General features: G+C 45.3%; 1 protein-coding gene and 4 long non-coding RNA genes across 7 annotated transcripts; 4 read left to right on the top strand and 1 right to left on the bottom strand.

Annotated features, from left to right (window-relative positions):
* Positions 1–126: 126 nt before the first annotated feature.
* On the top strand, positions 127–3,498 carry LOC119125937. Its single transcript, XR_005098544.1, has 5 exons — positions 127–362; positions 1,593–1,722; positions 1,787–1,919; positions 3,222–3,317; positions 3,398–3,498. It is a non-coding gene; the product is annotated as an uncharacterized LOC119125937 (long non-coding RNA).
* On the bottom strand, positions 1,755–24,432 carry LOC119125824 (potassium channel subfamily T member 2). Of its 2 annotated transcripts, none has more exons than XM_037256711.1 (30): positions 23,623–24,432; positions 14,637–14,716; positions 14,335–14,437; positions 14,182–14,244; positions 12,861–12,909; positions 12,448–12,507; positions 11,859–11,933; positions 11,561–11,644; positions 11,186–11,280; positions 10,413–10,593; positions 8,931–9,095; positions 8,520–8,656; positions 8,156–8,219; positions 7,917–8,025; positions 6,849–6,957; positions 6,459–6,515; positions 5,769–5,921; positions 5,449–5,702; positions 4,998–5,322; positions 4,822–4,927; positions 4,584–4,756; positions 4,129–4,200; positions 3,860–3,994; positions 3,669–3,780; positions 3,391–3,492; positions 3,220–3,303; positions 3,026–3,154; positions 2,597–2,942; positions 2,371–2,455; positions 1,755–1,898 (listed from the first exon to the last, which is right to left on the bottom strand). In XM_037256711.1, the coding sequence occupies exons 1-30, from the start codon at positions 23,709–23,711 to the stop codon at positions 1,781–1,783; spliced, it is 3,714 nt and encodes a 1,237-aa protein (XP_037112606.1). In that variant the 5' UTR covers positions 23,712–24,432; the 3' UTR covers positions 1,755–1,780. The 2 variants fall into 2 exon arrangements, with proteins under 2 accessions (XP_037112606.1, XP_037112607.1); XM_037256712.1 differs by having other exon boundaries at positions 3,391–3,489.
* On the top strand, positions 3,886–8,615 carry LOC119125939. Its single transcript, XR_005098546.1, has 5 exons — positions 3,886–4,021; positions 4,139–4,647; positions 4,716–5,414; positions 6,789–6,986; positions 8,512–8,615. It is a non-coding gene; the product is annotated as an uncharacterized LOC119125939 (long non-coding RNA).
* On the top strand, positions 9,986–16,577 carry LOC119125933. The gene is made up of 10 exons (XR_005098539.1): positions 9,986–10,091; positions 10,425–10,609; positions 10,768–10,881; positions 11,168–11,335; positions 11,701–11,778; positions 11,861–11,959; positions 12,867–12,947; positions 15,819–15,853; positions 16,341–16,468; positions 16,535–16,577. It is a non-coding gene; the product is annotated as an uncharacterized LOC119125933 (long non-coding RNA).
* LOC119125940 lies at positions 16,719–24,506 on the top strand. 2 transcript variants are annotated; one of them, XR_005098548.1, is made up of 4 exons: positions 16,719–16,845; positions 22,008–22,248; positions 22,400–22,510; positions 24,430–24,506. It is a non-coding gene; the product is annotated as an uncharacterized LOC119125940 (long non-coding RNA). The 2 variants fall into 2 exon arrangements; XR_005098547.1 differs by having other exon boundaries at positions 22,008–22,510.

Genomic DNA, 24,506 nt, shown 5'->3' with positions numbered 1-24,506 from the left:
ATAAAATGCTGAAGTCATTCATTTCATTCATTTACATTAAAAAGAAATCAACAATAGATGGCGCTAGCTTGTTTGGACACAGCAGAACGCCGCGCATGATACGGAATATGGAAATCACGAAGAAGAATGAGCGGCTCCTGATGTGCCCAAAAGCTTGATAAAACTGGTAAAATGTATTTCTTCCACCCCACTCAGTTGAAGTGTGTGTTCAAGTAATGAAATTTAACGAATTTTAATGTTGCACAGCTTGATAAACCACGTGACGTTTAAAACAGGTGCCAACTGATGTGCCAAGCTAGCGTAAAATGTTCGTCTGCTAGCTTAACAACAGTTGCTAATAAACGCTCAACCTCACAAAAGGGGTAAGTGAATTTCACGTTTTAGGGATTATTTATAAAATAATGACATTTTCTTGTGAATGTTCACTTAAATGTGATAATATTAAGTGGTTTTGTTGAGTCCCGCCTTTCTTCGTGAGTGTACGACATCACCATTGGCTCATTAATGGCCGACGTCATTGGTTGACCAACATCTTACTCATATGCTCACTGTAGTTTACGTCTGGCCATAAATATTTTACTTCCAGTTTTTCCGCACCAGACCTTTACTGCATTCTAAGTTGAAACTACATTTTTAAATTAATACTTAAAAATGTACCTCCACCACCCTCCTCTTTGCAGAACTTTAAGAAAAAAAAAAGAGAATTCAGTTTCATCTGTCAAAGTTTTAAAGTCATCTGTCAATTCTTTCTATTTAGGCTATATGTGATTATAAACTGACTAAAACTCTCCAAGACAACTTGACAGAAATGGAATGCACAGAAGCAAACTAAAGAAAGACAAGTTGACCAACTTTAATATGTACATGTTCGTTTTAGAATGGCACCAAAGCTACAGCAACCACATAGCTGCACCATTCATTGAGTGGGGAAATGGCACATTCAGAGGTTCGGACGTGTAAAGAGCCAGCAGACCCTTTGTGAACATATTGTATCGAAACAGTGCAAAACCAAATGTGAGCATTTGCGGGGCTCACTTTTATGATTTCACAATGGGAGGGGGGATACAAAAAAGAGAAGGAAAACTCAATGTGAGTACACCGCTAATAAAACCCAACACCACTTAATGTGACGAAAACACACACACAAAAAAAAAGTCCCTTCACTTTCAGTTGGCAGCTGATTCTGGGTTAAATCGGCAGTTTTCACTCTCCTACACGCACACATGCTTGCAAATATCGACCTTTTCACCATGATGTCAAACAGAACAAGATTTTATCATTGTTTTCAAATCCGGTCAGTGGTAGTCAAGTCACTTTCTGCTACCAGAACCCTTGTGAATTTTGTTTACAAACATTATGAAAAGGTCTACACTACATGGACGTAAGTAAGTATTGGGGCACACATTCCATCCCCATAACTGTTCATTTTCTATGAGCCCATGAAGGTATGCGTGATTAATCCATCCACGGATATGCTGTCCCAATACTTTTGTCCATGTAGTGGCATATGCTGCAGTACAAAAACATGCACATACGTAGAAATAAATACATAGTTTTTCCTTTCACATTAAATGCACTTCTGTGTCCCGAAGTCTTTGAAAATTTGGAAGGTGCAAGACTGAAACGTCCGCGGCGTTCTAAGACGAGCTGCACGAACATCCGCCGTGGCTAAGCTAGAGATTTGACGCCCATCTGGGTGCATCGCTCTCGCTTCTCTCAAGAGTGAGTTCTTCAGTGTATCATTTTTTTTTTTGTTTTGTTATTTTTGTTCATTCATGTCTCACAGGTGGGTGCTGTCTTGGGGGTCGAACTTGTGGCTCTCTGCCAGTCCGGCGCTGCACTTCCTGCCGCTCCCTTGATTGGGTACCAGTGAGAGGGGGTCTGGTCTGATGAGGTACCTATGGATGGGAAACAGACAGGTAAGGATCTTGCCCGGATAATACTACAGTACACTACATGCAATTCACTCATTTTGAATATCAGTAGGGAGGGAAGAAGTGTAATTAACACGGAAAACAGTAGAGGCCACTGTTGCCCTTGAAAACTTGAAAAGTTATTTTAAACAACACCAAAAAAAAAAAACCCAGCCTTTATTTTAGCATCCAAAATGCTGTCTCTCCAGCATACGCTCACCCATCAAGTGTAAAATTGAATAGCTAAGTAAATCTTTTGTTAGCTGCAGCTTATTTCTAAAAAATGTAATATTTTTTCATTTCTGGCCCTGATTGCATAATGACCAGTCCATGATTTGACAAGCTTGTCTTTGTGAAGGTCCCGAAGCCCTTTCTCGCATTTGGCCGTTGGACTACACTAGCTATTGGGGGACTTCCCCACCTAATGCAGGATCACCACCGTCATTAGTGTACTCACACAACATCGTGGAGCTCCAGTCTGGTGTCTGGAGAGGGGTTGATAAGGATGTACGACAGTCTGTTGCCTTGGTCCGTCATGCCATCTGAAATAGGAACAAAGAAGCAGGTGAAGTGGGGAATGAAGTGGACACTGGTAGTGGGGAAATCCACTCGCACACTAAATAAAGGCGAAGTAACAAATGGAGTATTTACAAGCAGCGCTACTTAAAGTGCTGCGGACTTACTGAAGCCAGTGGGAGAAAGACCCAAATGCTTCATCCTGGTCCTCACGAGGGCATTGAGTTCCTGCCTCTCCGATCGCCGGAAGAGTGTCAATCTCTGCTGGCTGATCCTTTCGGCCGCGCTGCCAGCGCCGCCCTTGGCCCCGCCTGAGCTCCGGCCCCCCTTCCTGCTCAGGCGCCGCGCCCACTGCATGCTCTTCCTGCGGAGCAGCGGGTGGTCCGAGGAGTGGGACGAGGTCGAGAAGGGCTCTGAGGAGGTAGAGTTGCGATGAGCGCCACTTCGGGACAGCAGGGGCTCCCTGGGTTCTCTGGTGTCCTCGTAGTCTTCCACTGTGATGGATACCTGCGACTGATATTTCATGACACACTCAGTTCAAGGATGGTCCGTGCTTTTTGCGTGATATGACGGATTGCGTCAGAATAGCAGCTGACCTCTGAAACCGGAAGCTTGTGAGCTTCTGTTCTGTAGATGCCAATAGGAATGTCCCCTGTGGAGGAGCACAGCTTCTGGTAGAGCCTGCCGTACGTCCGTATCCACAAGTCATCCTCTGTGATTTTCATCTACGAGACAGAACATTGCGGTCTTTGTCTGATCCATTTGTGACCGGCCGGCGTTGCTCTCTTACAGCGCAGAGGAACCCTGAACCGGGCATGGAGTCGAGGCCCAGCAGCAACCTGGTGATGGAGATCATGTAATCCTTGACGAAGGACTGTCCAAAGTGAGGTAGCGTTAAAAAGTTGGATTGAAGTCTTTTTTTGACAATGAGTTAGTGAGACATTGAATATTTTCTTTTTACCTGGTAGAGGAGTGTGTCTAGCATGCTAACGCTGAAGACTTTGCCTGCTGCAAAGGGCAGGCGGAACATAAATACCAGGTTGGATCCTCTCTCCCTTTCCTTCTGCAGGTAACGTGCGCCCACACACACAAACGCAAGCAAACACTTTTTCTGCTTAATCTTGACGAGACGAAAGAAACAGCGTAGCAATTTTCTTGATTTGCATCTGCATGATAACGATGCACATTTGGCGCGTATGTGCAGAAATATTATAATCCTTACATGTCGGTCACATTTACCTTTTCCAGCTTGGACAGCGCTTGAGAATAGTGGTCTTTGACTTTGAATTGCATGAAGCGCATGTTGGCCGGGTGTGTGAGCTCAGTGATAATACTCAGCGCTGGGAACAGTCTGGATCCATACAGACAGAGATGGCAACAGTCGGAATTTTTTTCGGACATTGAAGAGGTACCGGGTGGACAAATCAGACCTGAAGAGGGTTTGGACGTTGACGATGGTCTTTGCGTCAGCCATGTAGTCTTCCTCGGCGATCATGGAGCTCTCCTTGTCAACCACCACCATGGTGTCTGCAAACGTCACTCCACACCGCAATAGGCTGTCTAAACTTTTGGGAGAGTAAATAATAATACAGGTGAGATGGAAAATCTGCTAGGCAAAGTGTGGCACCATTTGTCTAAATAATTTGACCTAAACTGATCCTAAATTCTAAAATCTGATGAGACTTTTGATGTGCCTTACTTGTCCATAGAGCCCACTGTGTAGAAAACCATTGGGAACCAACAGATCGCCTCCAGGAAGTCAGCCTCGGGTCTAGACCAATCAAAACAAAAACGTGTCAGTGTTCCTTAAGCGATGCAAACACTCCCGCTTGCCAATTTAAATGAATCTGGCACAGTGCTACTCTGGAGCGGCTCATGGTTTTATAGCCTTTTAGCCCAGCTATTTTTGTACGCTACTAGCCACAAATGTAGCATTGTGACCTGAAAGCCTTTCACAAATCATGTTTACTGTGGCCAAAAATAGCTCGCTTATTCTTCTCCCCTACCGGAGAAGACCACGTTTTACCACCCTGCGCAACTACGATTTATAGTATGGCCGTTATGCTCATAGCAGCCTTTCTGAGGAGCATTACAAATCCTCTTCGCTTAAAATCCAGCCACACCAAAAAGCCCAAACCAAGAAGACCATCTCACATGCTCTCCAGAAGCAGTACGATGGGATTCAGCTCCTTTCTGGGTCGATAGTAGGCCCGAAGAGGTACGATGAAATTGTAAAGGCCGTTCCCCGCGCTCTCTGCTGACACGATGATCAATTTGTTTTTGAAGCCGTAGGAGCGGGCATCTTCGAATGGGATATGGTGACAAGCCTGTTGGAGAACGAGCATGCTGTCAGTCAATGTCGAAGGGACGGTCATCTGTTTCAAGTGCTTACCTTGTCCATGCGTAGGCAGCAAAAAGGCATCTTTTCTTGTAGAAGGTGGCAAAGAGCAGGAGAACTACCGATGTACGGCGAGTTGAGCGGGTAGCCCTTCACCCACCTGGCCCGCACAGACACAGTCAACCTTGAACAACCGTAACCGGCCCAAACTGCCCATTTCAAATACTCACTCGCAGTGTCGACCCCACCAGTGGGCGCTCTCGTCTTTGTCGCTGTCGTCCTTGCTCTCCTCCCCTCCCTCGTCCTCCGACTGGTCTCCCAGCAGGTCAAAAGCAGGGCTGCTCACGCCGTCCACCAACTCCAAGACGGGCGCAATGCTGTGCCGCCTCTCTTCAGCGGAGTCACTCAGGGCGGGTAAGGCCAACGTGTTGGCCCCGCTCATCTCCGTCCTGGAGCTGCTTCGGCTTCCTCTCCCGCTGCCGGGACCCGCGCTGCCTGGGTCTGGACCTTCCGGGCTGCTGTCGCTGGAATCCTGAAGGTCGATGGCTACCGTGCCTGAAAACGACAGAAAGACACAGCAATGAATCAAGGTGTGGTGAAGCGAATAATTCCTCTGCGTGTCAACGGAACCCATCGACAGAAGCCAAGTGAGTAAATGTAAACCAAGCCTGGCTCACTTACCCATGCTGGCGATAATGCTGTGCACCGGCAGGCGGGTGAGTCCGTGGTAAATGCTCTGGTGAACCCCCCTGGCATTGCTCCCCACGCTGCCCCACGACGGCTCCCTCTGGCCACGGACAAATGCCGAGTTCTCCTCTTTGGAGATGTTGATGTAGAAGCAAATGTCAGAGGCTCCCATGATATGACAGGGTCCGGGGTTCAGCAGGATGTTGCTGGTGTCCAGCCTGCGTACTCCGATCAGACACACTCCGTACCTGTTGCCACGGAGACAGTTCGGCTCTCAACTTCATCCATTCGGGGGGACTTTGATTGTCACTTACTTTTTGTGAGCATGAAAGGAGGCAAATGTGAAACTCTTGCCCTGGTATTCCCCGAAGAATTTACTCTCTTCCAACCGAATGTGATGCACCTCATTGGCCGAGCAGCGGCGGTAGGTTCGATGCCACTGGTCGGCAGCGCAGGCCCCGCCTTCCCTGCGAAACAAAGAAGAGGATCGATTGGCCGCGCCGTCTGAGATTGACCTTTTTAAGAGTTAAACGCAAAGCTTCCAGCGCGGCGACTGTGGTCGGAAGGATTTTCCACTCAAGCCTGGAGAATTAACGTCTCTGTCAGAACACTGTGATCAATACTTCAATCTGTACACGGGGAAAGATCGGCAGCCTGTCGGAACAACAGAGCCCACGTACGTGTAGAACACGCTAAGTGGACAGCCGTGTTCTCAGGGGCTTTAGATGTTAAGGCCACTGAGGTGATAACAGGAAGCAAGGCTGTGGGGGCAGTGTGAATGTGGGTGGCCTGTGACAAAAAAAAAAAAAAAGCCTTCTCAACCAAGTCTTTAAGCGACTGCAGTTGGCGGAAAATTGATGAACTCAATTCATTACAGTCTGGACGTGCAGCGATGCCAAAAATCCTCAAATGCATGCGTACACAAAATTAGGGATCGCCGTTTTGCGTCATCTGAGGAGAAAGATTCTTTCAGAGAGGTAAATGTAATGTAGGAGCAGTCTTACCTGTTCAGTGCTTGAAAGGCTCCTCCACGTTGCTTAAAGGCCTCCTGGGGTGCCGTTCTAAAAAAAAAAAAAAAAAAAAAAAAACACCAAGAAAAATTTAATCTAAAATGAGTGAATGGAGCCGATCATTTCAACACAGGTGCACTTGCGCAATCTCCTGAGATTCAGCACAATAATTGCATTATTGGACTTTGCAGCTCTGTGTAGCCTACCGAGAGCTGTTTCTAATATTTTGATACTTTGCAACAAACTCTCAAAGGGAAATAAACATTGACAGTTTCAATAAAATGTCAACATTCTTTTTGATCGAGTGTCCTCCTATTTCACCAGGTGTTATTTTACGAGAATGGCTGGCTGTTGGAAAAAAAGAATCAGAAGAAGAGAACTCACTGTCCTCTGGAGGAGTGGATCAACAGAGTAATGAGTGTCGAAGTACCGGGGCACACGCAGTTCAAAGCCAGCATGGCATACTTGAACTCTTCCTCACACACCACATGATCTGCGGACAAAGAGGACAGCGGGAACACGGTCAGTGCATTTGTGTGTGATTGAGAATGTCACATGACACGCAACAGCCCATCACGATGCGCTTTTCAAATATCTGAACTGAAGTCATTAAATTGTATTGAAATCCAGTAAAGGGTTACTCAGGTATTTCCTCTCTGAACTGTAAATGTCAGGTTCGAGGTTGACATTCTCAAACAGATCGGGCGGTGTCAGTCACCTTGATTTGACCTCACCTCGAGAGGGAGAAGGTCTCAAGGTAAAGGGGATTTGATTTAATCCCTTCGATTAGCAGCAAGAGTCCCCCTGCGTTCATTCAGAGTTTTTATTTGACCTTAAAACGGTCATTGGTCCACTTATCACCCAAGTGTGTTCAATCATCTTGGGCGGGGAGAAAAACAAAATCTGGCTTATTCATTATGATGTCCTGTTTGTCAAACCAGTCAGTAATAATTATTCTCAATCTAAAACCCACAAAACAAGCTTGAGTAGAAGGTAGAAATACGTTTCTGGCATTTCCACAGCAATTACCAAACCTTCCATTGTGTGCTGATCAACAGAAAAGACATTACAAAAGACAAAATGTTCCCAATTCCAACTTTTTTTTCCTCTATGATTGTAATGAGCCAATCAGCACACAGCACGTACTCGCTGCCGCCACTGCGGTGTAATTCTTAATTGTGTTGACTGGCCGGGGCTGGGCATCATAAGGCTGCGACGTGTCATGAATCTGTAAACAAGCACTGGATGGATCAACCATTGAGTCCAACAAACGTTTTCTTAAATCCCTCTGCTGCAGGATTTGGGATTTTCTTTCTTTTTCATTCAAATTCTATTGTAAGGAAACATAATTGGTCACAAAATGGACTCTGCGTAGAATAGCCATAAAAACAAACTTAGATTAGCTGTGAGGTCAGTATGTGGTCACTATCCCACCTCCTCTTTTGTACCCACCTGCAAACTTGACATGGAACTTGTTCTCTGGCTTGAGGATCTGCACGTACAGCGGACAGTTGGGAGCAAAGTCTTTCACCGCCCAGGCCCGCAGGATGGTTTGATGATCCTGGTCAAATTTGAGACAGGCGGCAGTGAAATTGAGATTGTGACAACTTTTGGCCAATACCGAGACCTCTCGATGGGCATTTTGAAAAAGCAATAACGGGGGTTAGAAGAGCCAAGTGTAACTAACGTACAGCAGCGATACGGTCCACTTCAAAACGGTTACTGAGGATGAAGCAGGCCTCGGCGTCATCCATCCTGCGGGCGGTTAGTGAGAGCGAGGAGGAGAGAATCGAGGGGAAGACACCAAGCGAGGCTTTTGTTAGTTTACTCTGGGACTTGACAAAAGCAGAAAACAAACAGCAGATCTTTGAAGACGAACAGGAAACAAAAACCACCCTGAGGTGAATGAAGCAGGTGCGTTGTTAACAATAAGCATCTTTCATCGGACCGCCTGCCGCACTTATTTCATGTGGCAATGGAGAATGTTAAAAAGTGACAAAATGAACATTTGCCTTTTTTTTTTTTTTTTTTTCCTGTATTGTTGCAGTGACTCACTTGGCCCTCATCAGGTCTTGGTCTTTGAGAGCAGAGCCCTGCAGGTAGATGACTCTCTGGGCCCACAGTGGAACATGAAGTACTCTTCGAACCTGGACATCCATTTCTGCCGGGCACAGGATCACGACGTAGTAATCCTGAACACACACACACATGTTGATCTTTGTCAGCACCCCAGAAAATCTCAACCTAATTGAACAAACTGTCCGTCTATTTTCTGAAATATTTGTCCTCGCTAATATTTTGTTATATTTAGTTCCGGCTAATTCGCCTGACCAAAAGCTGTGACAACCATCTTTGATGTCAACAAGTTAACAGGCGCACCCGTTTTCCACCAACTGCCTTTGTGTTAACCTCAGCCGGGAGAGGATTACGAATAAATTGCGCCGCGTGAAGCTATTGGCAGTCCACCTGCAGTCGAGGGTGAGCAAAGAACTCGTTGAGGAAATCCATGAGAAGGTCTATCTTGAGGCAGCTGACACACAGCACCACGTGCTTCTCCGTCTGCGCTCGGTAGCGGCTGTAGTTTCCGCCCGACTTTTGCCGCTCCATCCACAGGAAGGCCAGCTGCTCAAACTGTTAGCGGGAGGACATCAGACACATTGGCCAGATGGACATCAGGTTAAAGTAGAACATGGAAAAACAGGTCATGTGCTCTCTGGCGTGTCTGACTGATTCGGGAATAAATTTCGAGATATATTCCGATGGCAATATCAGTCGCAACTTCACATTCATTTATTCAAATAAAGTAATCATGTAGTTAGTAGTTAATGTCATTTTTCTACGAAATATGGCAACAGACTTCCATGACACATCCTCATTAAAAAGACACTTTTATGCCTAACTCAAGTCATCCACCAACATTTTCTTTAAAGACAGGATTATCTCTAAAATTGGGTTTGAGTCATGAGGTTCTCATGCCGTGCCCGTGTTGTGTATCACAGTTGTACATGTTGCACACGTGTCAACAGATCCATGCATGCCACAATTTGCTCGGAGGCTGTTTTACTGTCGCTAGTGGTGCAGATAAACGGCATTGATTTTGCGCTGAGACATTGTCGGCGCCGTACGAAAAGCTACGTGAATCCTTGGCAACAGACAGCTTCATGCGATGACACTTTTGTCATTTGTTTACAGGAGAAAACAAAAATGAAAAAAGACGTGACGGTCGCGTCAATCTAACTTTCGGTATTTGCCGTAGCACAACAATGCCTGGTGAAGGTTTGAGGAAGAGAGAGTGCGTGTTTGAGTTGTGAAGGACAATGTAGGCAGTAAAAAAAAAAAAAAAAAAAAAGCTAAAACCTGATTATGTGGTTTGAGGCTTCCCTGTGTAGGTCATGGCAGGACACACTGCACGCATACACACGGGCTGGGGGGCCCAAATCTAAATGTCATGTGGTATTTATGGAAGAGCAGAGGGAGGCTGAATAGAAAAAAAAAATGGACATGACAAGGCGGCCATGTTTGTGATGCTAACGTAGCTCGCCCTCTTCACCTCCATTTTTGACCTGCTGGGAGATGCACTATGATTGCGAGTTGTTTGGATAGGCTGGAACTCACATATTCGTCAAGGTGTTCCAAAGAAAAATGCGTGTTCCGTGCAGGTGTCTGTGCATTGGATTCGAGGAAGTGAGTGAGTGAGTTGTCGGAATAAAAATAGCCTTGCAAATCAACGTAGGATGGATGAAGTGAGTCACCGCCGCACGTCTGCTTGAGCTCGTCTCAATGTAACCTTCGTTGAAGCGGGTTTACTAGGCTAAGTGTGCAATTCAGTCTTTCTATTGAGGGCGTCATTTTAAAATGGCTATTATGCAATTTCAAGTCGACCACCTGGAATAACATTACATTACATTACAATAACATTTCTTCATAAGCTTTTTCTTTCTCTCGCACCTGTATGGGAAGCACAATAAGCGCCACAAAGATCATGATGACCACTAGCAGCTGCGAGGGCCAGATCTGAGGGGTGACGTCCCCGAAGCCCACCGTGGAGAAGGTGACCACGCAGAAGTAGAGTGAATCGAACAAGGTCAGGTTGTTGCCGGCCCGCTCCAGATGCTGAATGCCGCAGATGCTGTTTTGGTGAACAGGTAAGACAAACACATGATGTTGTTGAATGCTAGTGTCAATACAAACTCAGCATTATTTTCGTTGACACCACCTTTAAATGCGGTCAAATGAGAATTTAATATGCCGATTTTTTGGCTTTTGCAGGTGTAGCTAATGAAGTGTTTGAATTTTTTAACAGTGCGTTTGCTTGGTAGGCGGTTGGATGCACTCCAGAGCTACTGTGCGAAACTGTGCATATTTTTAAAGTCTTAAGTGTGTGAGATCAGAGCCTGTTGCCAAGATTAAGAAAAAGGTAAGGGTCCGCTTTGAGATTCCTTATCGGCTCTGTAGTTGATCTTTCAAGATGCGCTCAGCCTTTGTTGCTTTGCAACAATCACCCGTTGTTATGTCACGTCACTATCTCATACTCGCAGTCACCAATTATCTCTGCTTTGTTTTATTCCCCGTTTTCATTCTCCCTCCATGTCTGTTGCTGCACGTTTCAGCACACCATTTCTTTTGCTCTCTTTCCTTTCACCCCACCTGTCACCCCCTCCATCTCTGCTGTGAAATCACTTCCTGTCCATTTCATTTTGCAGTCCGTACGGGGTACCCACCATGTGAACATGAGACACACCAACGTACTGATGAGTATCACCACTTGGTTGAACATGGCCGAGTGTGTCCGCTGGATGGCCCTGTGGAGATCGTTCTGCAGAGAGAGTGAGACGCAAGATGAGGCGTGGAAAAGGAAACGTGGCCTCAAGGTGCTCCGCTCAGGTTTTAAACAGATCGGGCGTGTGAGAAAGAATGTTTCCTTAAATAGTGGCTTTAACCCAATTCATCGCCAGGTCATCCACTTAGCACAAATCAACGTCCTCTTTTTCCCCTTAAGGAAAAAAAAATGCAATTACCAGCAGCACGGGACTAATGGTTAGCATATCTGTCTCACAGTTCTGTAGTTTGATGATGACTGGATGTGCTCGACTCACTATCATGTTCTCCAAAGCATGTTTTGCCAGCCAGCAATTTAGGAAAACAGGAATGAAGAGATTTCTGAAGGAGGGCAGAATCACCTATGTGGGGGGGAAAAAGAGAGGCAGAGAGCACATCACTTGTGCTTCTCCAACAGAATGCATACGCAATCATCTCTCGCGGGGAAGCGAAAGCCGACTGTGTAAGCCATAAGTGCCGTATACTGTAGCAGCAGGTAATAAATGTGTTTTCCAGAATGGGGGGGGCTGTTTGAGAGTGCTTTCGGTGCTCACTGGTGCATGTTTTTCCACTCACAGTGATCATGAAGGGGACGGCGCTGATCATCTCCAGAATGAAGGGGACACGTAGTACTTGCTCCCAGACGTTGCCCTGGAAACGCAAAGCACACACAAGAGGTCAGGGAACTCCATTGTCATGGCGACCCCCGCGGGCGGGATTACCACGTAACAGGCCCATTTAGCGAAAGGGGACATGAAATAAAATGACGGGTTATACAAGTCGCACGAGTGCCATTTAAGGAGAAAAACATTTCTTCGGTCTGATCTGTCTGCGGTTAACTTTTTTTTTCTTTTTTAAATGTGACCCCCGTCTCCAAAGAGCGTAGGTGGACGTCCGCACATCATGTGTCCACAGGACCCGGTTGGCTTTAAAGCGCACATGGGGCCCTTCATGGGCTTATAGTGCCAAGTACATGAAAGGCACGGGCACATCTGGATGGATGGACGCCCTGCGGTAGCAACACGGGGGCTCACCCTAAAGTTCGTCTCATGCATCAATATTAAGGTGGGGTACACACGTGTTGGTTTCTAACTTCGTATTGGGCAGCTTTAACATTTTTGGTGACACCATTTTTTTCCTAAAAAGTCTTCTCTCAGCAACTCACCTTGTAGCTAAGATACACCAGCAGCATCGTTTCTGAAAAGCTGATAAAAGCCACAAGCACCTGCAACGGGAGAGAGAGAGAGGAAAGACTGGCATTAAAGAGAGAGCGAGAGATCAGACGGTCGAGACTGTCTGAGAAGAGGGAGAGAAATTAGGCATGGCGGAGATGTAAGAGGAGCGCGTGGGTGGCATCAGTGGGCGTGCTGATGATTGAGCTACTGAGAGAAAGTAGCCGATGTGAGCAGCCATGTGCCGTCATTGTGTCCACTTTTATGTCTTCTGTCCATTAGCGCGCCATTATTCGCATCTCATTAGATGTATGCAAGCGAAATGAGGATAAAAGCTCACATGCAAAATGTATATGGGGTCCTTGTGGGGGCATGTTTACAACATACATGATCTATTCTATCTGACCTGCAGGGCCCACAGGGGTAGAGGTCTTTCCACCCAGATGATCAGCTTCCTGCACAGTGGAAGGACATGACAGGAGAAGGAGCAAAGGTACAACCGATACAGACGCGGCAATTTTGTAGGAAATTGAACCAAAAAAATTGGAATTCATTGTCAAATCCAGACGACATGAAATACTGCGCTTGGGGCGCCGTCACATTATCGACAATACCATGCTAATGAATAAAATATGTCGTAATGGATATAACAGGCAGCAATTAGCAGCCGTGCTCCAAATGTTGCATTACCGTCCTTGTTAAAGTGGTAAACTCTACACAGGTCATTTATGCTGCTGTCCAAGCTGTTTCTTACTTAATGGAAGTGCCTGCGCGTGCGTGTGCGTGTCTATTATGCTCATAATTGGGCTATTTTCCAACAACAGGAGTGTCGCTGTGCCCGCACAAAACCTGTCAGTGACTCACCCAAGAAAATAAAATTACAAACATTTTTGTGAACGTTCTACCAATTAGACTGCATTATTATTTTTTTACAGTTTATGCAAATAGACTTGATACTGTCAACAAACGCAAATGATAGCTAATTTAAATAAAAACAAATTTCCCTAAGCTTTCACCTTCCCCCCCCCCCCCCCCCCCCCCCCCCAACAAGAGCATGGTCATGAGTGGCTGCTAAAATGGACAAGAAACTTGTAGCAGCACCATCAACAGCCCATGTTCTCATATTGTAGGCGAAAAGTGATATTCACACAGTCAACTAGAAATTTACAGCCTTATTGTGAGAAAAAAGTCCCCCCCCCCCCCTCCCTTTCCAAAGACACCCTGGGGCCTATCATGGCTGCTTGCCTGCTTGATTCGACTCCTCCGAGTCGGCCGCCTGAAGCAGTAGGCGACAGCAGCCCTTCCCCGAGCTCGCCCTGTCAGCCTCCTGACTCATTTGTTGCCGGAGCTTAGCCAGCGTCACCGACCACCAATTAGATCAATCGGTCCCAGGGCTGGAACCACGGCATGGTTTTCCAAGGGGCCCGTGATCCACCACTTCCTGTTTTGCCACACCCCCCTCCCGCTGCTGTATATTACATGCTTTATCTCCACTAGATCGCTGTTGATTAGGCTGCACGGGCACTAGATACATATTATACTGACAACTAATCCATACGGCCGGATTGTGATAAATGAACGTGGATCTGGAATGTTCAATATCAGCTTGTGAATCGCATCAGTTAAGGCGAAGTCGTATTGATCGCGTTGTATAACGCTCCTGACCGTTAAGGGCCCAGGCCAAGGGAGGTCATCACTCCTGATTTAAAGACGCGCCGCATGCTTACCAGTCAAATTCGCTCCATTGGCGAGAGGATGTGTTTTGTTTGGTACAGTTGGCGCCACTCATGCTACGGGGATGAGGACCAAAAAAAAAAAGTCAGTTCCTGTCTAGAATCCACTTGAATGTGCACAACGACGCTGGGTTGTGTTCTTCTCACCAGTCGGGCCTCCACTCTTGGGGATTGTCCAGCAACACTCTGACAATGTAGAGGAGGCAGCTCAGCACTTTGAGCGCAAAGTTAAACATTCGCACTCGCAAACCTGCAATAGAAAGATTGCGGGGATCCTTTAGATTTGATTGAGATCATGATGGTGAGGAAATATATTTTAGACCACGTGAAAAATAATACATATATTTAAATTTGTTGTTCAGACTGCTTGAAGTCAATCGTGCAAAACCAAAAGGTAAATTGAGGCAAGTGTTCAAAAGCTGTAATGGTGGGGGGTGTTGGCAACTCACTGGATCTTTGGTTTTTGATGAAGAACAGCTTGAGGCGCTCCTTGAACGTGTTCTCATTCACGTAGAACTCCACCTGTACCCTGAAGCACAGAAGGGAGACCAAAAAAAAAGTCAAGAGACTGCAAGCCCCACTGCGAACGACAAAATCATATTGCAGATGAAAAGGGGTGATAATTATTTAAGCAAATCAAGTATTCGAAAAAACACTTTTAATGGCTTTTCGGAGGAAATGGCGCTCCGCTAGAGCCCGGTCATCCTCTGTCGCTCTCGTTAGTCGCGCTGATTGAATATAGAGCAACAAATGACTTCCCTCTGATATGACTGCTCGACATGGGAGTCCATAATTGCTGCTTTTTTTGTTTCCCGCCCCTTTTCTATGCCGGCACCCTTCTGGCGAGAGCGACACGTGCGCACAAATACCCGCCTGCACGCGCGTGGGTTATTAGGATTATTAGGATTATTACAGCACTCATGCAGAGACGTGATGGAAAACAACAAAGAGGCCCTGCCGGATTGTCCAGCATGGGAGCAGTCGGACTGGAGGTGACCGTATTTCCTGTTTGACCACTCAGTCTCCTTTCATCCGCCCTTTGGGAGTGGAATGACTCAGGTGGGGGGGCGGACTCCAGACCGGGCCTCAACTGTCGTAACGTCATTGGCCAGCGCGGGGGTTCCACTGTGACCCTTACACACACACATACACACACTTGTAGGGCGAGGGAGGTGCAAGCTTCCCTCTAGTTGCCACGGTAACGCAAGGACGGCTCGCCTCCCGCTTCCCTCGCAGATGTGAGCAAACATACTTGTGAAGGGCGCTCAGCCATGGGGTGCAAACCTGTTGATGCTTCGCCCCAACATTAGATGGGAGAAAACACGGGGGATAATTGCATACAGACTATGTTCTAACGTATTCAGAAGGATTCGTGCGGTAGCGAGTCTGAACTAATCGATGCGCAGAGCAATCAAACGATCGATATCGACGTCATGACAAAGTGATCCGTTATCAGCAGTTTCCTGGCCGAAACATTGTCTACCTGGTTTTAAAAAGGTGTTCAATAGAAATGAAAGTACCTCAGAAACTCACCTGCACCAAAAATATGAATAAAACATATCAGAAAAATAATAATAGTAAACAATATTGCAAACTACCAGCAAATACAGACTGCAGATTGTTTGGTTCAGCGCTGCCAGTCCCTTCCCAAAGACCACCAACTGAGGTAAACATGCAAATCCATTTATATACCCTTTGAGTCTTACGACGCAACCTCTGTTCTATGCATGGAGGCCCCGCCATTCACCAAAAATCCCTAAAGCTTATTCAAATGATGTCAGCGGAGCGCTTGTAAATGTCCCATGGGAAGAGGATCATGTGTCTTTCTGTAAGCTGCAGTCTTTTTCCCTCAAATGAACATGAGCAGTACGAAAGCCCGATAAGGCTTGGAGGGATTCAGGTGGAAAAACATAGCATTACAATGGCCTTGTGTCCGCCCTGTAAATGTTAAAGAAAAAAAAAAAGTCCACTGCACACTGAAGGAAGTCTTCCAAAAAAATTAATTGTTCATTAATGTTTGTCTCAAAAGTTTTGTCTTGCATCAGTGCTCTTTCTGGGTAGTGAGTCCAAAATATGCCAGTGTGGCCTCTGTCAATGTTTGTCTCAGATTGGCCTTTTCCAACCATGCCCTCTCTTCATCCTGTCCATCCAAGTTTATCAAATGGATTCCATCTCAGCGTGCGACCGAGACTGTCTCCGCAAAGTAAAAACAGCAGCCGGGAAACAACAACAGTGGCTCGACATGGCATTTCGGCATAGGAAAATGCTGTAGTTACTCACGGTGGGTCTCCAAAGCAATTTCTGATTTGAGTCCTGAATCAATTTGTTATGTCTTTCTACTTTCAAGTGAGCCATATCTGATATGATGCTGACTGACAACAAGCTTGTGGCTAAGGTTACGCACGTGAAAGAGTTGTCAACTGTGCCAGTGAAACTACTATGTCGTGAATATACAGACACACCGTGGGAGACTGTGGCTTCGACGAGGAGGACACTTTGAAACTCTCAGGCTCTCCATGCTGCTTCCAAGCCACGCTGGCACGCCAATCATGACACAGCACCGGCCTTCTAATCGCATGACGGGAAGACGAAAGAGGTTTCGCAGTCCGTGGCCAATGTCAACCTCAAGCCGGGAACGGCGGCCGTACGTGTGACAAGGTCAGTACTCGCATCCTGATTGATTTGTTCACGGAATAAAATTTATATCGAGTGGGTTAGGTTCCATAGCTTTACACAGTAGGTAAAAATCCAGCATATTGGCAACTGTGGTTTAAGTATATATAATTTCGTAAGTATACTAAAACAAAAATTCAAATAAATAAAAATACGATAAAGCAGGGACGCCAACAAAAAAATCTAACCAATCAATACCGTCAGATTTTTTTGTGTAATCTACTAAACAAAAATGGATGGAAACCTCCTTCTTTAACTTTCAAATTGATAGGCCGTAAACCCCTGGACGTATTTCAAAACACAGAAATCAATTAAATGCATCAATAAATTTGGATGCGAGACGCCTTTTCTTTTCTTTTTGGCAAGCGCGAACAGCGACCGATGCTTTATTTCCAAGATCGAAGAAGGACAAGCAGAAAGACTGATGACAAGCTCACCTCTAAAAGGAGACGGCACAAAAGGAAACACATGACTGCTAATTCACTCTTGGTGACGCCGTTTTCATTTGTTACAAGAAATATGCGCATTCATTTGAAGCGCGCCACGGAAAACTGCTGACAGCCATAAAGTAGCGGGAAGTTTATTACGCTGCGTCCTGTACTCTGTCATCTCTAGAGAGGAGAACACCGTTAAAAAAAAGAAAAAGACAATAATATCATGGAGGCTCAAAAATAAGGACAAGAGGCAAGTAAATTGCTCCAATAATTGCACAAGAGTCAAGATGCACTCTTGTTCTGACGTTGTTGAAATGATTGACACAACACCTTGCCGCTGACCCACATACGGCAGGATGTGGGATAACAAAGGAAAATTAGGCCTCAATACAAAGAAACATTTTCACCCTTGAGTGGGGCTCGACGTCGGGTCCCCGTGAAGAGGGAGGAAAATCTTATTAATTCCGCATGTCGCTAGCAGGAGATTGATTTGAACACTTCAGTGAAACAAGCAGACTTTCATAATCGCTTAATAATGCCTGAAATCTTAAAACGCTCCACAGGTGACATCGGTACTTGCATCCGGGGATTTAAAAAAAAAAAAATCTGCTTGATTCGGATGGTATTTGTACTGATAAATTATTTTATTACTTGCTATTAGTAATATCCAAACAGGGAAAGCCCAAGAGTACAACATAGACAAAAGTATCCACTCATGTTATTCAAAGGACATATTTTAAACATTTTACTGCTCTTAGAAAAAATACACACAAGATTTACAAAGTCCCTAGCTAGCATCCAGAACAGCTCCTTTGTGTGCTCTCCAAAGTTGAACCAAAACAAAGCAAAGCAGCATTTTATTAGGCTCATTACCTGCGGAGGCAACTTTCTGAAAACTTTCAAACTGTCAGTTCATTTAAAATAGCGCATAACACATGATTTATTTTATTGCAGCATTTGTATTGATTTAATAATCTTTTTTTTTTACTAGCTTCATCTTAAATATTTTATTCTCCTGTTTTAACTCCACGTTGTCTTTAAAATGTTCCTTTATTGTAATAACTTTTACTGTTAACTTTTTATTGACTTAATGTATTCTTTGACGTTTTTAAAGCACTTTAATATGAATTGCGCATTACAAATAGACTTGCTGGTCTAGACTGTGACTCCAACACGCTAAGTTGCTAACAAGTTGCTAACCACTCTTCCAACATTTCAAACTCTTCCAATCTCCAAAATGCATCAAGAGAACAGCAGATGCCATATTGTCTGGGTAATAAATAAACCCCAAAGGACGTTTCTTGTTTGTAATGCAGGTTAATTCACAGCGCACCTGCTGTCCTAACACAATGCTACAAGATAACAAGTCAGGCAAGACAAAAGTGTGAATGTGAGTGTGAATGGTAGTTTGTCTATTTTGGCCCTGCAAACCAATCCAGGGTGGATCCCGCCTCTCGCCCTTTAAATCTGCCTTGTGGAACAAAAAATAAACTTTATCTCCATGTACTTCCATACATCATCCGCGCTCGGGCCTTTTGCTCCCTGACGTCAGCCTTGCCTCACCCCCCTGGCTGAATAGAGCGTTCGCAACCCACCGCTCGTTAGAAACACTTTGTCTCAGAAGAGAGGAATCATCGCACAATGAATGAAACAATATATCACTCACTATGAATAACTCCATTAAAACCCAAGCGCCAATCTGTCCCCCCACCGTCTCCTCACGTTACATTTTCCGTAGATGAGAGCAGAAATTGCCATCATATCAACACTGCGTGAAGCGTCCGTCTGTCTTATCTTAAATCAGTGCAGTAAAAAAAAAAAGAATGAAACGTGAGAGGAATGGCCGCTGCAGTAGGAGACTCTAACACGGTTTGGGAATGAGGCAGGCGTGATCGGCGACCACGCGTGTTAGTGATCCGCCTCGCGAGCCGGGGGAGGCCCTGCGGCACCATCCGACACCAGCCGGGACTGGAATTACAGCGGTCGACCGTTAACGCCGGTTGTACCTGCGCCTGCAGTGCTGTCTGAATCTACAAAAGTCTTAAAAGCGGGAGGACTGTTTCCAAAATTCAGCGTTTGTTGTATTGCGACGGTGGCTGAGTAGTCCCATCGTGACGCCGACGGCAAATAGGGAACCCAAAGCCCTTTCGCAAAAACAGTTGCTAGCAGACTACTTCCTGGTTAATGGAGGGTGGTGGAAGACATTACGATTAAACCCTTGCAAGTGTTGAAATTGTATTCTGAGGGAAAAGGTTCCATTGCGACTCATTTAGACACAAACGCTGGTGCACTTTTAATGGCTTTTGTAAACATGCTAACAGCGCAAACATCTAATAAGTACATTTGTACACAAGCTGCTATGCTGTGTTAAAAAGAATCAAACAATAAATAAATAAATGCAGTAAATTCAAAATTTTAAGTCAAGAATCGAAATAACTAAATTGCGAACTTTTAAGTTTTGCTGTTGATAAAATTAACTCTCCCGCATTTAACAATGAGGAAACAAAAGTTTACAGAAGCAATTGTCCCAATTATTTTTAACTGTAGAACAATTGATTCTAAAAAATATTCAGTAGCTGTAGACCGACTATTAGAAGGAGCTTTTCCTTGCAAACCTAGCCAGGAAACAGCCATGTTCCTCAAAAGATGTCTCATTAGGACTTAGCACATTGAACGCTTTTCACCTTTGCCAATATCAATTATACTTTATTTTTAATTAACCCGAAGGGACGCACGTCATGTTGGCATATTGGTCTTATTAGGCATCTCCGCTCCCCAGGCCGCAGGCGACCATCGACCATGTGCGCGTCATTCCTGTTACCCGTTTTTTCCCCAGCCTACAATTTCACAACTACACCCCTCAATTCTCCACATCTCATACGCTAAATACCCAGAAAGGCGCGCTTGTACCTTTAAAGCCATAAATATGAACCATCAGTGACGTGGTGGGGTGGAGTAGACTGAGATGACGCGTGAGGAGATACCAAAGCGACGTTGTTTTGAGGACAAAAAGCTTGTTGGTAATTCCAGAGAGCTCCAGCTGTGCAGCAATGTATCTGTAATGTTTTGTTTGGTGCACCACTGTTTATCTTTATGAGCATGCTAAAAAAAAAAAGTCTGGTTGAGAAAAGCCAAACCAATAGTTTTAGTTAAGAATAAAATAATTTCCCTCTATTTCACTAACACTTTTTGAATTGAACTGCTGGAACAAGTAAAGGGCATCATCGAACAGGCGGCCTGTTTGTAGCTAACAAGTCCAGGGATGCGAATAAACACGAATAACACTGATACGAGTCACCGGTTTCCATTTAAAAAAATCTTGCCATGGTCCTGCAACAAAGTGTCGAGTCATCTGGCATCGTCTCAAAAAAGGACACCCACTGACTCACTGCCAGAGGATATAAAAATAGTACATTTGATGAGAGATGTGGCTTTAAAATAAACAAAAGAAACACCTGGACACACAACAAAAAAATATTTATTTGCAAAATCAATTGTTCAACTTGGCAGGAACCTCGCAGTAAACTCCCTTTCACACAACAAAAAGGCGTCTCTCTTTATCCCCTATACAAAATGACATTTTTTTCCCCTCCCATACCAACTGGCCAATAAATACAGCCACTGTGTTTGCCCCCCCCCAACTGATCTTCCCAAAGTCAATGTTATAAATCACGCAGGCAACAAAAAATGATTCAGAGTAAAACTTCACAGCCTCAAATAAAATATTCACTGTGTAGTAAAAGTAGCAAAGTAAATCAACTCTATTGATACTATCTTGAAAACCAGCGTCTTTTGTGTGGCAAAATTATGTCAGCCGAGGGCCTTGGGTTGCATTTCAGCAGATTACAGGAACGCTTTTGAATGATACTTCAATTCAAGACTCTTGAATCAGATCTCGAGGGATGGGGCGTGAGTCAAGAGGTTAAAGGGGTTTAAAAGCGACAATGTGTTCATGCGGCAGGGTTGCGGTCGGTGGCCCCACGTGGTGCTTTGAGGCGCCGACTTTGTTTGCTTTCTGGTTAAAGGGTTATTCCGCCATTAATGCAGCGTGGCAGCAAAACGCCGTGTGATGCGCCGGTAATTAAGACCTCTGTCACTATCAATCTCAACTCGGCCCCGCTTTTTAATCCGGCCGTTTTATTGCAGCTAATGATCCTCTCGCCACGGAGATCGCCATCTTACCCTCGCCGTTTTCCCGTTTGTCTGTGACAGCTTTTAGATGATCACAAACGCTCGCAATGAAGCGTGAATAAAAGGTGTACTCATCTCATTTGCATAGTACAAATAATAGCCAGCGGACTGTTATTTCCTCAAACAATTTGGGAATAAATTAAGTGTTATAAATTAAGTGGACTTTAAAACTAAACTTTACGCCTTCTTAGTTTGCTTGTTAAATTATGCAGGTGACAAAGCCTTGTGGAGCTCTACAGTCAGGTGGGTTCTCTTTGCCCAGGAAATTTTAGTCACAAATGCCCTAAACACTTTGAAATTACGATGACAATTGACCAAAAAAAAAAAAAATCGTTTGCCATTGTGGAACCACCAAAACGTCCACCATGTTTGCAGCGTCACTCAGGTTGCTGAAAAATTGTCGAGTTAAGTTATGAACTTTACTAGCAATCCTCCCCATCCTCCCTCTTGCGATCATCAAGCAAACACAGGCTGTATACTTAAGAGCTTGTCCTTATTGACTTGATCTTTCTGTGTTTGCAGGGTATTGCAGCAACATCTGTGAGACCAACACAGCCGCAGACATACACACTTCTCGGCCAAAGCAATCCCAAAGCATCCCTCCTTTTGTTTACATTCCCCGGAGAAATGTCTCAAGTGAGATTGCTGGACTGTAACTGCCGTGCTCCCCGTGCCAAAGCTTCGTGTAATCAGGTGACTGGAGGCCATGCTGCACTCTGAAATTTGAGACCTCCATCACCAATTCGCAGACAAATTACTCGCGGTAAGTGAACAAGAGAAAAGCGCTCTCAGGCACAAAAAGTGACTGACTAGTGCTGACCTCAACTAAAATCATCTCAAAAGCTTGTGTTTGAAACTGCGCCAGCATGATTTCCTCTGGGCTAAAAGAAAAAAAAAAAATCTGAATTATCCAGTGGAACCAATGGGTGAGGATGAATCAAGTGGTTGTCTTCAATTGTTGTACAGAGAAGATTGCAAGACTACCTTGAGGCCTGCGTAGCTACGTCTCAATTTTTTTCTCACAGGTATGTATAAAATGTTTAGTCACATAACTTCTTATTGACGACGATGTTAGAGAAGCAGTCTAAAATAATCATTCAAATTGTACAAGAACAAGAAACTCCGACATCACAGCTAGGTAAGTAGGTATAGCTAGCTAGGGTAGGTAGTGAGGTCGGTGGGTCGATTAGATGTCCTTCCTTAAGCATTTGTACAAATCGGGCCTGCTCTCAATTTGACATCTCACTAATCAATTCCTTGTGGTCACATGGTTGAGTTTGCTTTTCCATAAGGGCTTATGCAAAACATGATGTGATAAACGTCTCGTTGACTCGCCGCGTTATCAGCGCGAGGTGACACTAGCAGATGGTAGTAGCTGACGTTTATGCGTGGCTGAGCCTCAAGCTGGTGCTCAAGGTTCAAATGTGCCATTATAGTCTCTCAGTTATTTGGGAATCGTTTATAAATATTTACGTAACTACGCCAGGGTCATTGCAAGCCAACTTTGTAGTTAAAAACAGCCACTCGAGCTCTGACAAGCCCGCGAGTGATCTTCAGACTCCGTGTCAAATACAGGTTGAGGTTTTCCCATTAAACGTCCTAATGAAATATCCATATTAAGCACCATATAGCACGTCAAATCTGTCGGCCTGCAAATGGAGTGTAAGCAAAGGTTAATTGCCAGTTACTGGGAGCAGCCACTTGAAATTGCCTGCCCAGGTGGCAGATGGTCCACTATGAATCTCTGCTATTATGACAGCGGGAGACGAGAAAAAGGTGCACGCAACATCTTGATCTTTTGTGCCATATTCCACCCCTACAAGGTTTGAGAAAGAGATTGTTTTGGGGGGGGTTGTATCACGCATGCACTTGCCCCCGAAAAAAGATGAAGTTAGTAAGAAGTGCTTTTATGTCGTTTTTGGCCTCTCATAGAACAGCTTGTGCATGTGCGCATACGCTAACTAGTGGACCTGTTGCAGCATCACTCCACAGACACTAGCTGCGAACAAATCCCAGAAAACGCCAACTGCACGCAGATGACGCTCCCACGTTTGCACCCGTTTTTATTCGCGCAATAAAAGTGCGCTGCGCCGTGCGTGCGTAAAAACAAGCAACCCCGTCGGCCGCACGACTTTACCTGTCGTCGGTCTGCCAGTCCCCGAGCAACAGGTCTCGGAACCGGTACCGCGGGGGCAACGGGAGCACCTCCTTCTCCAGTTCGACCATCCTTCTACCTCGGAGCTGCACCGAGAGACGCGGCGCGCGCGCGGATCAGCGCAAAAACCTCCGTACGGAGGAGGGGGAACCACCACCCCAAAATCTCCGCTCCTCCTCGTAGTCCTTATAATAGCATCACCATCGGCGACATGGTGCTTTCTGATCGACTCGGCTTCCTAATTACAATTCGGCTGCACTTGCCCCCGCGCCGAGGCAACAGGTTGCGTCTGCGAATCCACTTTGGCAGCTGAAGAGCAACTGGTTGCTTGCGTCGCTCGTCCGCAGCATCCTCCCCGCCTGAGCTCCACATGCATCGACGCGCTCGCTGCAAGTGTACGACCAGCCACTGGGGATTAGCGATGCCACCACTTGGGTGTGCGTGCGCGTGAGCGTAGTACACGACCAGCCTGGCCACTTTATTAGGAACACCTACGCATTCTGTCATATTTGTTCAAGAATGGTCATTATGACTTGAAAGTAGTAATGATAAAATGAATTTGTGGGGGTAAAATAGCTTTCTATAGCACCATGCTGTGCCTCTAATTTGATATTCAAAAAGCACCATGCCCGAGGAAAAACAACCAAAGACCGAAGGTGCAACTCATGAGGTGTCACTCATTTGTTGTGCGCTTTTCTTTATGGCCTTAGCAATAATTGTTATTGGTTTGATTTTTTTTTTTGTTGCAACAAATGATTGACTCCTTTTTTCCTGATTGTTTTTCCACAGGCGCAGTGAGAGGCACAAGATGGATTCCTAATGGCCCATCATTTTTGTTGTTGCAGTTTGCAGTCCATCACAATGAG

Source organism: Syngnathus acus, chromosome 8 (assembly GCF_901709675.1).
Source record: "Syngnathus acus chromosome 8, fSynAcu1.2, whole genome shotgun sequence".
Lineage (NCBI taxonomy): Eukaryota > Metazoa > Chordata > Actinopteri > Syngnathiformes > Syngnathidae > Syngnathus > Syngnathus acus.
The sequence above is the reverse complement of the archived record's forward strand: the minus strand, read 5'-3'. Positions and strand labels throughout refer to the sequence as shown.

Bases quoted from the DNA above. Each gene is read 5' to 3' on its own strand.
- LOC119125824 (XM_037256711.1), bottom strand. From the start codon at position 23,711: ATGGTCGAACTGGAGAAGGAGGTGCTCCCGTTGCCCCCGCGGTACCGG. The intron at 14,438-14,636 runs GTGAGTTGCCAA...TTTCTATTGCAG, and splicing joins CATCAAAAACCAAAGATCCA to GTTTGCGAGTGCGAATGTTT. The intron at 8,026-8,155 runs GTACGTTAGTTA...AAATTTGACCAG, and splicing joins AAGTGGACCGTATCGCTGCT to GATCATCAAACCATCCTGCG.